Genomic DNA, 13,526 nt, shown 5'->3' with positions numbered 1-13,526 from the left:
GAGTTTCAGGTAAGAGTTTGTCTCTTATTTTAATACATTTATTTGATTGGTTGTTTTGTTGACAGCTAATAAGTTTATAATTTTTTTTAATTAAGAATACAAACACTTGTCCTTCTCTATAGCCTACTCCAGACCTTCCAGAATGACAAGCCCCTTATCTACCACTATCAGCAGGTCTTATAATGCCCAGTTTGGGAGCTCCACACATCACCACCACCACCCCCCCCCAACACACACACACCTTCCTAGGATAGACCTGGACAGCTGATTTTGTGCCTGGAATCAGAAAAACTTGAATTCAAATCCTGCCTCAGACATTGACTAGTCGTGTGACTTATCCTCTGTTTGTCTCCATTTCCTCATCTGTAAATTGGGGTTGGTAGCAGTACCTGACCCCAGGATTGTTGTAAGGACCAAACAAGCTACATTTGCAAAAGCCCGTTGTGCAGTAACTGGCACATAGCAGGCACTCTGTAAAGGCTTATTCCCTTCCCTTTCCACCTTCTCTTGCTCTTATCAGTCTCCTGCTTCCGGATGAGTCCCACAGACTTTTTGGATCTGGGCCCATTTTCTGGGTGGGCAAGCCTGATGCCCTGCTGATAGCCCTGGGACCGAGAAAACCTTTGGCCCCCACCCCCAGAGGGGCAGGACCCCTCCTGGTCCATCTTACCACGTCTTACAGTGTCAGTGATCTCAGAAGTGCTTTCTTCAGACATCCCTTCCACTTGTCGCCATAGGGACAGTGGGGACAGTGGCCTAAGGGGCACCAGGGCTGACCCGGGCTGGGGAGCCTGGGGTTTGCAGGCACAGAGAGAAGCAGAGCGGCATGGGGAGTGCAGGGGGGTCATCGCGATCGTTGGGCACCCCGTACTGAATTTTGCCTCCTCCGAGGCCTGAGCCGTGTCTTGGGGGCCACGCTGATTGTCTGGGGCTGTCTCAGCTCTCTCTGGGTCTTGGAGAGCTCCCGGCACGAGAAGCCTCTCGGTCCTCCCCTTCTAGGGGCAAACAAAGGGCTGCTCCTAGGGGGCGCCAGCCCGGGGAGAGGAGTCACACAGCCAGCAGCCAGAGCGAGAGGCCGGGGAGCCGTGCGGGACGCTCGGCCTGAGCAGGGGGGCCATGAGCTGGGTCAGCGTCACCCTCCTGCTGCCCATGCTGCTGGGGACCCAGGCATACCCAGGTGGCGAGGGGGATCGGGCCATAGGCGGATGAGGAGGGGGTGGGGACAGAGGGGGAGGGGTCCTAGGCGGCCCCCACACCACCTGCGCCTGTCTCCTCCCCTCAGAGCTCCAGGAGGTGAAATTAAAGAAAGAGAGGATAGGAGGCGTGAACCCAGACCCTGAGATAATCGATCAAGGTGTGTGCCTCTGGGAAGGAAGAGGGCCAAGAGATCCAAGACAAAAACTGAGCGGGACAAATGGGGGGAGGGAGGGGAAGGATTGGGGCATGGTGAGGGGAAGGGGGGACCCAAGGGAGGGAGGGGGTGGGACATGGTGAGGAGCTGAATAGATGTCTGAATCTCTCCAATCTCCCTCATGGTTTTTCTAAGTCTGTGGGCGACCAGAGGACTCAGCGCGAATCACCGGGGGTCAAGATAGCTCTATAACCAGATGGCCATGGCAGGCCAGCCTACAGTATAAGTATTACCACCTATGTGGGGGCAGCCTCATCCACTCAAACTGGGTACTGACAGCTGCTCATTGCATCCACAAGTGAGTCCCGCTTCTGAGCAGGGTCTAGAAAGGGGCAGGGCAGGTCTGTCCTCAGACAAGACCAAGGAGTGCTGGGCAGGGGCTGGGGAGGGGGGAGAGAGAGAACTAGCAAGCTACAGAGAGTGCCAGGACGCCCATTCCCTGGGGTGGGGGTGGAGGGGATCTACATTAGACCTTTTGCTTTTCCATGCTTAGACCTAATGCCCTTCCCTGTCTCTTAATCCCTCATTCCCCAGTCTGTATTTCATATTTAGCAGAGAATGGAGGGACTCAGGAGATCTGAAACATATTCAAATGAATAAGGGACCCTTTAAAAAAAAAAAAAGCTGTGGTGCCAAAAAGGCTGCCCTTCAAAAATGAAAAAAAAAAGAGTCCCCATTTTCTGCACCCGCTTGTCCCATACCACACCCAGACCCTTCCATGCATGTCCCATTCCAAATTCCTATAACCCCCTGCTCTCAAGTAGCTGTCAACAAATCCCCACAAAACAGTTAGTTGAGAAAGTTATGGTCATTGACCTTCCCTCCATCTTTTAATACTCACCCCAATCTTCACAAAGCGATATTTGTATGTCCATTGGGAACAATGCCTTGCATCTAGTAGGCATTTAGTCAATGCTTATTAAATAGATCCAGAGATCCAAACCTTTTCAGGCCCAAAGAAATGGATCACAAGATCCATTTGCACCTTGCCTAGTCTAAGCCCTTCATTTCACTGATGAAGAAACCAAGGACCAGAAAAGTTAAATATTTTGCCCAAGGTCACATGGCTAATACATGTCAGAGATGGATTTGAACCCAGGATATCTGACTCCATGTTTGGCATGCTTTCTATTGTACTAGGTGTAATTTCAGGCACTAGGATGCGCATGTAGGTAAGAAATCTGGGGTAGGAACTTCTATCTAATTGCATTATGCCATGGTGGTGGGAAGGGGTGGGGGAGAAAATTTGGAACTCAAAAACTTGTGGAATTGAATGTTGTAAACTAAAGTAAACAAAGTTTAAAAATAAATAAATAAAACACAGAGGAAAAAGAAATCTGGGGTAGGGGCCTACTAAGGGTTCCTCAAATACTAATAGGTACAGGGTTACCAGCTCTACCAAAACATAAAGCCAACCCTTCTTACATTAAAAATCTTCCGAGCGCAGGGTTTGCCCATAACCTATAGCCGTGGCAATCCCTATTGCATTAGTGCTTAGGGCTCTCTCCAAGACTCCAGGATGTTTGTGACATCTCAGAAAAATCATTTAACTTCTCTGGCCTTCAGTTCCCTCAAATGTAAAATCAGAGATGTAGACTAAATTATCTCCAATATCCCTCCCAGTTTTTTTCTTTTGTTTTTTTGCTTTTTGGAGGGGGGAGGGCAGGGCAATTGGGGTTAAGTGACTTGCCCAAGGTCACACAGCTAGTAAGTGTTAAGTGTCTGAGGTCTAAGTTGAACTCAGGTTCTCCTGACTCCAGGGCCGGGTGCTCTATTCACTGTGCCACCTAGCCACCCAATCTCTCCCAGTTTTTAATCCTTTGAGTTTATGTACCTGAGACCCAGTGGCCCTGGGACCATCATGATATCTACTTTCTTCCTTTCTCCCCTTTAGGAGAACAAAAGTCAGACATTGGAAGATTCTTCTAGGCTCAACCACTCTCCTACCACCAATCTTCACCTTCAGTCGCCCCAGATATTATTCTGTGAAAAAAATCATCTTTCATCCCAAATTTTATGGTAGTCCACCCAAGGACATTGCCTTGGCAATGCTGAGATCGCCAGTTCGTTTCAAGAAGAACATTCAGCCCATCTGCATCCCTTCCTCCAGGACGTTCTTTGAGAATGTGACCATGTGCTGGGTGACAGGCTGGGGAGATACACAGGAAAACATAAGTGAGGACAGTTGCAAAGATGATTGTACCTGTACCTAGCCCCCATCTACAACAGAAGCAGCTCATCTCTAGCCCAAGTCAGACCATCCAATTCATACCTTCTCTCTACAAAGGAAATACTGATTTTAATTTCTTATTCTCACAATCTTTTGTTTTGCTTTCTCTGACCTTTTGTTGATATGCTTGGTTTATTCTATTTCCTCTCATTCCTAATAGTAATAATGCCTCACTTTTGTACAGCATGTTATAGTCTTCATGACTCATCTCTTTAGAAGCTGCAGTTAGGTGAGACAAGTACGGTGATCCTCAATTTACCGATGAGTAAATTGAGGTCCTGGGCAGCTAGGTGGTACAGTGGGTAGAGCACTGGGCCTGGAGTCAGGAAGACCTGAGTTCAAATCCATTCTCAGATACTTACTAGCTCTGTGACCCTAGGCAAGTCACTTAACTTTGTTTGCCTTAGTTTTCTCATCTGTAAAGTGAACTGGAGGAGGAAAAGGCAAACCACTCCAGTATCTTTGCAAAGAAAACCCCAAAAAGGGAAGGCGGTCAGACATGACTGAAAACAACTAAACAACACCCAGGCTTCCAAAGCTAGCAAGTGTCAATAGTTAAAGATAGAATCAAAGACTTCTTATCCTAGGCCCAGTCTTCTTCCCAATGTCCCATACTCCATCAGTAAATGGAAGAACAGATTTTCATAATCAAAATGTTTCATTAATTAGCCCAAGCTAGAGAATTTCTGGGTGTCAGAAAACTGAAGAGACAGAGTTCAGTTCTCTTAAGATTGTTACCACACAATAAAGAATCTGGAAGGAAATGCCTTCCTTTCCCAGAACCCAGGAAAACTTGGAGACTCTGACTGACTGGATTCAAAAGGGGAACAAGATGCTTTCCCAGCACCCTTTGAGTACCAATGGAATATATTATTTTGTTATTCCACTCATTTTGTTAAATCTCCAACAGGGGGAGGAACATAAAAACATGGAAAAGATAGTCTCTGACCTCAGGAAGCTCTTAGTCTCCATGGGGGAGCTGAGACTCAAGCAAATCAAGCAAATTTAAAATAGCAAAAGCAAACAACATGTGGTGATTATCCAGGGTGGAATCCTAAGCCAGGAGGGAGGGCCTAAAGATAGGCAGAATTTCAGTTAATGGAGAGGAAAGAAAAGGGTATTTCAGACAGGAGCTGCATTTCAGAAGAGAGAACATGAATGGCATGCAAAGGGAATGTAAGAAAACGGGCTTGGTTGGAAGAATGACTTCATGCCTCAGGAGTGGCCTGATATAAAGCTAGAAAGGCCAAGAGGAAGGCCTAAGAGTTCTATTCTCTATCTTCTCTCTTTGGTCAGAAATGCTGTGAATTCCCAGCAATTCTGAGGAGACAACATTCAATTCAATGGAAGGATAAAAATATATATTCTAGTCTTCCATCTAAATGAAGATTAGTTTGTCCAGTGTTCTGAATTAGAGAGGCCACATTAGCCTAAATGAACATTTACATCACATCGGCTCACTGACTCAGAGCAGGCCATCTTTATACTTATTATATTCAGCTGCTGTTCTTTGTCCCTCACTCCAGATATAACCTTTTTTTCTTTCCTAAATCCCTAGCTCTGAAGAAACCGTGGACCCTCCAGGAGGCACAAGTGCGCCTCATTGACCAAAGGACCTGTAACTACCTCTTCCTTGGGGAAGAAGCTAATATGAGATCTCCTATGGTATATGATGACATGACATGTGCTGGGTTTCCAGAAGGCAAAAGGGATGCCTGCCAGGTAAAGGAGTCAGCCAGGACCCATATTGGACATTTTTATTCTTCAGTTCCCCTTCAGGTCCCTCGTTTGGACTCAGGAGTCCTCTGTCACCCTTTACTTTACCTTGGAGCTCTACCCCATAAGGTTCTAAACCCCCTCTTACCAGACTGACTCCATTTGTATTTCTCCAGGGGGACTCCGGGGGACCTTTGTCATGTAAAGTCAACAGGATCTGGTACCAGGCAGGAATTGTGAGCTGGGGAGATGGTTGTGGCCACCCCAAATTACCTGGTGTCTATACCAATGTCAGTATCTACAGCAACTGGATCCAAAAAGTAATTCTTTCCAAAAGCTCCACTCAGTTTCCAACTGATGTTCTCCCTTTCCTCCTCTTCCTCCTCGTCCTTCACCCCCTCCTGCTGCATTGATCCAGGCTCCCTGAGACCACTCCTCATGAGCTCTGCTTAAGATTAGGCAAATATCTCCAGGACACCATTTAAGAGCTGGAGTGGGGATCCCAGGATGTTCCCCAGGGCTGGGCACTTGAGCAAAGATCTTGCTTACTCCACTGAAAAGATCTTTAAGGGAGATTTTCAGCCCCATGGCAAAGGAGACAGAGTTCTAAGTGTAGGAAGGGAGTGGGGATATAGTCAAGGAGACTATCCATTCCTCTGTAGTTTTATGTGCTTGCCAATCTGTCTAATAAAGATTGACTATTTCAATAAAGGATTTTTTTTTCATGGGAATAATAATATTTCCAATAATTTATCTCTTTGGGTTAAGCCTCAAAAATCATAACCAAGAGTTCACCCTTGAAGACTAGAACTAACAAATGAAAACTTCATTTCCAGTACCCAAATTCTAGCTTCCTAGGTCTTGCTCCAGTTTTGGAATTGAGTGCCCCCCCTCGGGTTCTTCCTATCCCTCATTCTACCCCTCTGGAATAAGAAACCCATTCAGGTCTAAAGTATGAAGGAATGTTCCGTGGTTACCATCATCCATCCCCTGCTAATTCAAGCTTTGCATACCTGTACTTGGGACCTTGTTTCTCATTCCTCTCCTCTCACTCACAAATAGCTGTACAGGGTGTTGTTTCCAAAAGTCTCAATTCCTCTTCCCGCTCTTCTAAGAGGGCTACCCAACTATGCTATGTATGGGAAAGACCCCAGAAGACAGATCAAAAAAGAGGGGATTTGAGTGAAGAAACTGAAAGGCTTATGGAAGATGGGAGGAGGGGTATAGAAGGCAAGCACAAGGAGATGATGGAATCTGAAGGAGGATGTATGGGTATTTGTAGGAAGAGGAAATGTAATGGCTTGTGAGAGGCAAAGTAGGGTTAAGAGTAGGGGGAGGTATCAGACAGGGTAGACAAAGCAGAAAGGAAAGTCATGAAATTTGAGCATCATTGTATGGTATCTGGAGTCAAGGTTAGGAATTAGTCTGTAGCTCAGTCAGGTGTCAGCCTGGTTTTGGGGATGAATAGTGAGTGTATAAACATGGTTGCATGTTGAGTTTGTAGCCAAGATTAGAGATTGTTCTGTAGCTGGGGTTAAGGGTCAATTTGAGGGTGGAGGTCAAACTAGATTTAGGGCCAGGGTTAGTCATTGGGGTTGTGGTTAAAGCTCAGTCTGTGGTCACCTAAGTGTAATTCTGTGGCCTTAAATGTTTAAGTAGTATGAGCCTACAGTGGGGATTAAGGATTCAATCCAGAAGCCAGAAGAGGTAGACAGTCTGGGCCTAAGGTTAGGAGATTTATCTGTGGCCAAGACAAATGGTCAATGTTGGCCTGAGTTGAGACTATTTATCCAATTTAAGGAGTCAGTTGAGGACCAGGATTAGAGACTCGATTTAGAAACTTAATACATTGGAAGGATTAGTCTCAGTTTGTGATCAGGACTAAGAAATTATTTTGAGTTAAGGGGTCACACTTAGGCCAAAATTAAGAACCACTCTGGGGTTAAGATTTGTCCTCATTCCAGGGCAGGGGTAAGAAACTTATCTGATGCTCAGAAATCAAGGTTAAATCTATCATCCAAATTGGGCACGATGCCAAGGACTGGGGTATAGTCTTAGGTTAAGTTTCAGAATAGATCTAAAACTGAGGTTAAGACTCATTTAGGGACCAGTCTTAGGAGTTCTGCCAGGAATCATCAATTTGTGATTAGAGCAAGGATACCATCTAATACTAGAGGTCTTAAGAAATTCAAGAGTCTGTCGACATGAAAGAGAACCATGAAATGTTCCCAGATAGCAATCAAAGTTGGCAGCATTCTCAGATGGTAAAATAGCTGAAAAAAACCGAGTCTGATCCACAAGGGTACATGCTCCCAACCAAAGGAGGGATAGATATTCCCTTACCCCCCATTTCTCTGTTTTACCCATACCTCATTTAACTCTTGAGTCTCAGATCTCAATAACCTCATCCCATAAAGAAGAAATTTAAAAATGAGATTAATAGGAAATGCTTAGTAGAGCCATTAATGCACAATTACACTAAAGCTACAAGCTGGCAAATATCTTTTCTCTTAAGTCATTTGCCTTAAAGTCTTCCTGGATCTTTCAACAAACCCCTGACACTCCAGTAGGGAATTTCTCTGTCTTCTGAAAGGAGTGGGGCCTTCCATGAGGTTTATCACATACCTCTGGTTCAGACTTCTCCCATAGCTAAACAAAACACATTCCCCTAATGAGACATTTCTGAATGCCCTCTCCTCTGGGGTTTTCATGACACTGCTCTCTCTTTACTCTTCAGTATCCTGTGTTAGATCACCATCTATGTTCTGTCCTTTAATCCATCCTCTGGACCCTCTTCCTTTCTCTGTTTCTCTGTCCCTCTGTGTCTCTCTGTCTCTGTCTCTCTCCCTGCTCCCTCTCTTCTCTCTCTTTTCCTTTCTGTCTCTCCTTTTCCTCTCTTGCTCTCCCTCCCTCTTCCTGCCTCCCCTTTTCTCCATGTTTCTCTTCCTCTGTTTTTATCTATGCATATATCTCTGTGTATGTGCTTTCTCTTCCTCTTTCTCTCTGTTTCTCTCTGTCTCTCTCTGTCTCTCTGTGTCTCTCTGTCTCTGTCTCTGTCTCTCTCTCTCTCTCTGTCTCTCTCTCTGTCTCTCTTTGTCTCTCACTTTTTCCTCTCTCCCTCTTTCTTCATCTCTAAAGAGGGAATGTCCAGGCAACTAAGAGATCCATCAAAACTCTCACTGGCTTCTCTGAAGTAGTAGCAGTTGACAAGAGAGGAAGTCCTTGCAAACAGAGGTAGAAGATAGTCTCCTGATGATGGCAGTAGCTTCAGAGATTATGACATCTAATGGCAGAAAAAAATGTTTGCTATGGATTCTAAAAAGTCACTGATCCTGAGAGGCCTCCAAAAAGGTACAGCTAGGAAGGACAACCTCAGCTGAGAACTCCATCAAGGAAATGAAGTAGGTCTGGGATCAGAAGATAGACGTTACTCCTTTGCCACATGTCTTTATCTTACACATCGGTGCCCTTTCAGTTCTTTACTGGTGTTTGGGTACCCTTTGGATTATTTACTAGAGTAACAGGTTGAACTAGATAATAAAGAAGCAAAAACAATTGAATTGTAACAGAAATTTTTTAGATAGATACAATCTGAAATGACCTATTCCACATCTCCAAAGGAGATTTATTTTCTTTGTGGAGAGTACAATGATGACCATGACTAGGCAAAACCTCTTTCACACTCCTATATTCAAGAGGGGGCATTGGGCTAAAATTATTTCTATCTTCTACACATCAGATATTGGTACTCAGGGTTATGATGCTTTTAGAACAAAAACCTCTTTTCCTAGTTGTTCCAGATTGGAAATAGTAACAGCTTAATCTTGCCCAACCAGTGTAGCTCTCCTCCCAGCAAATGTTTGGTACATAGAAAGACAATCACAGATTGCAAGCAAACATACATAAAACAAGCAGTAAAAAAAAAATGTACTCCCATTGATTCTAATTCTTCTTTACAACATGACTAATGTGAAAATGTTTCATATAAATGTACATGTAGAGCCTATATCATAATGCATGCTATCTTGGGTTGGGGGAGGGGGGAGAAAATTTAGAATTCAAAATCTTATAGAAGTGAATGTTGAAAACTAAAAATTAATGAATTAATTAAAAAAAAGAGATGTAACCTGGGCTTCTCTCAGAATATCTAGTTCTAACATGGAAATGCCCTTAAGGGGTCTTTTTTGAGCATCCCAAATTTGCCTAACATGAAGCCCTCTTTGTCCCTGTAATAGTAATGGAATTTGAAGATCTTCCATGCCCTTGTATTGGCAAGTAAACAGGTACTTAACACTTAGTTTCAAGTTAATTATATCAAGCCTCAGTTAAGAAACAGAAGGTATGAACCCCTGTTGCTGACTAACAGGAAGGATTCCCCGGCAGGAAGGAGCTAATACTGTATATAAGGAAAAGCACAAGCTGGAGAGTCAGAACATTTTGGAGCAAGCATCGAGGCTGAGGAGAAGCCCAGACTGGAGAAAATGATTTTGATTTTGACAACAGAGCTTTTGGTAGCAGAGCTCCTGAGAGCCAGCCGAAACTTTTGCTGAGAGCTTCCAGAGGAAGCATGACTGTGGTGTCGATACTTTGTCTGTCTGTTCTGGATCTATGTTGATTTTACAAGCAGAAAGTGATTTTGATGAGGGTGCTGGCAATGTGCATGAATGTGATTGTGGCTTTGTTAAGCCTTGTCTTCCCAAGAACAGAAACTGTGAAGGATTTCAAATGGACTGGACACTGTGAGCTTCAATGTGGAACAGGAACTGGAAAGGAAACTGGGAGCTGTCTGCCTTTGAACTCAAGTGGCAGTTGGTTGGATTCAGGTAGGAACTGGGACATGGAAGAGGAACCATGGAAACTGAGAGCCTGCCCCGAGTCAAGATGAAAAGACCTCTCCTTGGGTATTTAATGCTGACTGATGAGATTGTAACTTACTTGTGACCTAGGGGTAGATGACCTTTGTACTTTCCACTACCCCTTAAGAGGGTAATGACTGATGATATTGTAACTTGATTTCACCAGTGAGTGTGAATGAAGAACTTTGACCTTTGTACTTTGTGTCAATTAAGGAGACTTGCCTCCTTAAGGGTGATTGAATTAAGGATGTACTAAATGAGTGCTTACTAAATGAATGTTATCTTTTGCTTAAAACTGTGTGACTAGGGGGCGGCTAGGTGGTGCAGTGAATAGAGCACCAGCCTTGGAGTCAGGAAGACCTGGGTTCAGATCTGGCCTCAGACACTTATCACAAAAAATAGCCGTGTGACCTTAGGCAAGTCACTTAACCCCAATTGCCCTCCAAAAAGCAAAAAAAAAAAAAAACCTTAAAACTGTGTGACCACTTTGGTGAAAACTATGTGGCCATTTTAGTGATAAGTTGTTGAGCTGTGATATGGCAAATGCTGTATTTGATTTTCTGTGAATGTTTTGCTCTGATTGTTACTGAATAGAGAGCTCACTATGCTGTGTAATCAGAATCTTGAAAGCTGTTAACAGGAGCAGTCCTCTGGAAAGCTGCCTGTGCTTGGCTTTAGTCCCCTACCACCTTTGATTGACTGCCTGCATCTTTAAAATTGGCAAGGCTGAGCCTTTCCCCCTCTTTCCCCCCATCTTTTAGGCTGTGTTCTTTTTGGCAGCTCATCTGCTGCACCCAGTGTGGATGCCATGAACCAAACCAGGGAGAAGGGAAGGAACAAAAACACTCTTTCCTCGCTCCTCCTCTTTTTACCCCAGCTCAAGATATAGGTCTGGTGATGTTTGCTTCTGTTCTGGGGGGTTTGTCCTTAGTTTTAGGTTTTGAAAATGATCCCCACGTTCCAGGAGTCTGAGCCACAGTGATGTTGGAGCCAGGATTGCAGGGGGGGTGGTGCAGCCAGCCCCCAGACATGTTAACTCTGAGAAGTCAGGGAGCCTGGAACTCAATCTGGGGTAAGAGGGGGAATTGGAATTGAACTTGAACCTGGGATAGGAACTAAACTCTTCCCCTCCCCAGAAACCAAGGTGGTGAAGGGGAGGAGGAGAATTATTCTTCCCTCCTATAAAATGGGGGAGTTTGTATACTTGTGATTATAACTTTGGAAGTAAATATTCCTTTACAAAAAAAAAAAAAACTATGTCACACAGAAATTGGGGAAGTCACACTGATTACCTTAAATAATAGAATATACAAGAATAAAGGGTCTCTACAACTGTGCAGTTCAAACAAGGAGAGAATAATCCAACCCTGAGAACTCCTACCTTGGTAGACCCTGGGAATCAAGGGTCATTTGGGGGTATCAGCTTTACCCACATGCCTCTTACTCTGGGGAGGTCTTCTGTTCACTATTCAAAGTTCATGCCTTCTCTACCTCTGCACTTTTCTCTCTTTTTCTTAATTCTAAATCATGTCTTGAATACACATCATAGCACTATCCTTCAGGGAACTTCCCCAAGTCCACCTAGAGAGCCCAGGTCCCAATAACACTACTAGGCTCTGTCAGAGAAGGGAATGGAAAAGTCAGTGAGGGATAGATTTATAGATTGCTAGAGCAACCTTCACAGTCTTCTAATACACTTAATCAATACCCTTAGGGCAGTCTTGTGAGGTAGGTAATGCAGGCAGGATTATCCCCATTTCACAGATAAGACAACTGAAACTTGGCCCTCAGAGTTAGTGTTCAAAATCTCCTAAATATGTGTCTTTTTCCTTTAATCCAATTTGTTAAATCATAAAACTGTGAATTGGCAAGCATATTTGTCATCTATTCTAATTCATGTCTTTTTCCAATCATTACCCAGTCAGCCTGAGTCCTTCAGAATATTACTATGCCACCTCCTGGGGTGGGGGAGGGAGTGGTATTCAGGGTGGACTAGCCCCTTTGGTGTGAGGGCTTACCAAGGCCCCCCCCCCTTTTTTTTGCTTTTTGGAGGGAGAGGACAGGGCAATTGGGGTTAAGTGACTTGTGTTAAATGTCTGGGGCTGGATTTGAACTCAGATTCTCCTGACTCCAGGGCCAGTGCACCACCTAGACGCCTCATTGCTAAGCCCTTTTCAGAGCGGCTCATTCAATTTTGGTGTCTACCTGGCACTCAACTCTCACCTGTGGTTCCAAGAAGCTGTAGCATGTGGTGTGGTGGCCACACTCCAGCAAATGGCTGGGCAGACAGTCTAAAACCAGGTTAATGGCACCTATGGGCCTCAAACCCATCGGTGAGTTAGGGGGTCTACCCCAAGCATATGAAGATGTCCCCCAGCAAAACAAGTAGATAAGAGCAATTTGTTTTAATGGCCATGAAGGCAGCTAATGAAGGCACTGTGGAGCACTTAGAGCTTGGTCAGATATCAACGTGCCAAAGTGACCCACTGAATCCCACCAGTTGTCCTGACTCTTGCCTCACTACTCTGCCTCACTTAAATCCAATTCATGCACAAGTCAAGACATCTCCCCACTCTGTCACTGGTCCTCTACAAAAGCAAAGGACAAATAACAAGCAACCAGCCCACCTCCTCCTGCCCAGAGAATCTCCTGGGCTTCTCATAGTGCTGGGGCTCCTTCCAGAAGGGCTGCTCTACCCTGACCCCTCTGATTTCTAAAGGAAGCCCAGGACACCTTCACTCAGTGAGGTTTTTCTCATCTAGTTTGAGTCTCAGTCCCAAAGGTGACCAGTTTGCCTGAGACTGCTGTGAGTTTCCTCAGCTCTGTCCCTCATCAGCCTCTCATAAGAGAAACCTTCCTCCCTTCCTTTCCTGGGCCTTTTCCCTTATCCCTCCCATTCTTTATAAACCCTGCTGAATTCTAAATCTAAACTATTCAGACTGTCCACTGTAAGGCTCTGACACTAGAAGGCCTCCACCCTAGAAAGGGGGAAGAGAGAGGTAGACACACTTACAGATTGCTAAAGGGACCTTAAAAATCTGAACTCTGGCCTCGAAACTGGCAACATGGCTAAATTGACCAAAGGGACCAAGAAGGTCAGAATTATCAGTAAATATGGAACACTTTATGGTGCATCCCTCAGAAAAATGGTGGAGAGAACTGAAGTTAGCCAGCATGCCAAGAATACCTGCTCCTTCTGTGACAAGGCCAAAATGAAGAGTCAGGCTGTGGGTATCTGGCACTGTGGATCCTGTATGAAAACAGTAGCTGGTGGTGCACGGACCTAAAACACCACCTCTGCAGTAGCAGTCAA

General features: G+C 44.8%; 2 protein-coding genes across 2 annotated transcripts in view; both read left to right on the top strand.

The window, feature by feature from the left end:
- Nucleotides 1-13,526, top strand: part of LOC138176672 (elongin-B) — a 497,250-nt gene that overhangs the window by 429,047 nt on the left and 54,677 nt on the right. The gene's annotated exons all lie outside the window — the stretch shown is intronic.
- LOC138143656 (testisin-like) lies at nucleotides 354-6,059 on the top strand. The gene is made up of 6 exons (XM_069064899.1): nucleotides 354-1,177; nucleotides 1,283-1,354; nucleotides 1,547-1,709; nucleotides 3,306-3,586; nucleotides 5,200-5,363; nucleotides 5,534-6,059. Exons 1-6 carry the CDS (start codon nucleotides 1,117-1,119, stop codon nucleotides 5,768-5,770), a joined length of 978 nt encoding a protein of 325 aa, XP_068921000.1. The 5' UTR covers nucleotides 354-1,116; the 3' UTR covers nucleotides 5,771-6,059.

The sequence above is a fragment of the Petaurus breviceps genome, unplaced genomic scaffold (assembly GCF_028583685.1).
Source record: "Petaurus breviceps papuanus isolate PSGF00001 unplaced genomic scaffold, PetGlider_PUasm1.0 138, whole genome shotgun sequence".
Lineage (NCBI taxonomy): Eukaryota > Metazoa > Chordata > Mammalia > Diprotodontia > Petauridae > Petaurus > Petaurus breviceps.
Note: the sequence above shows the minus strand (reverse complement) of the source record. Positions and strands in the feature narration are given on the sequence as shown.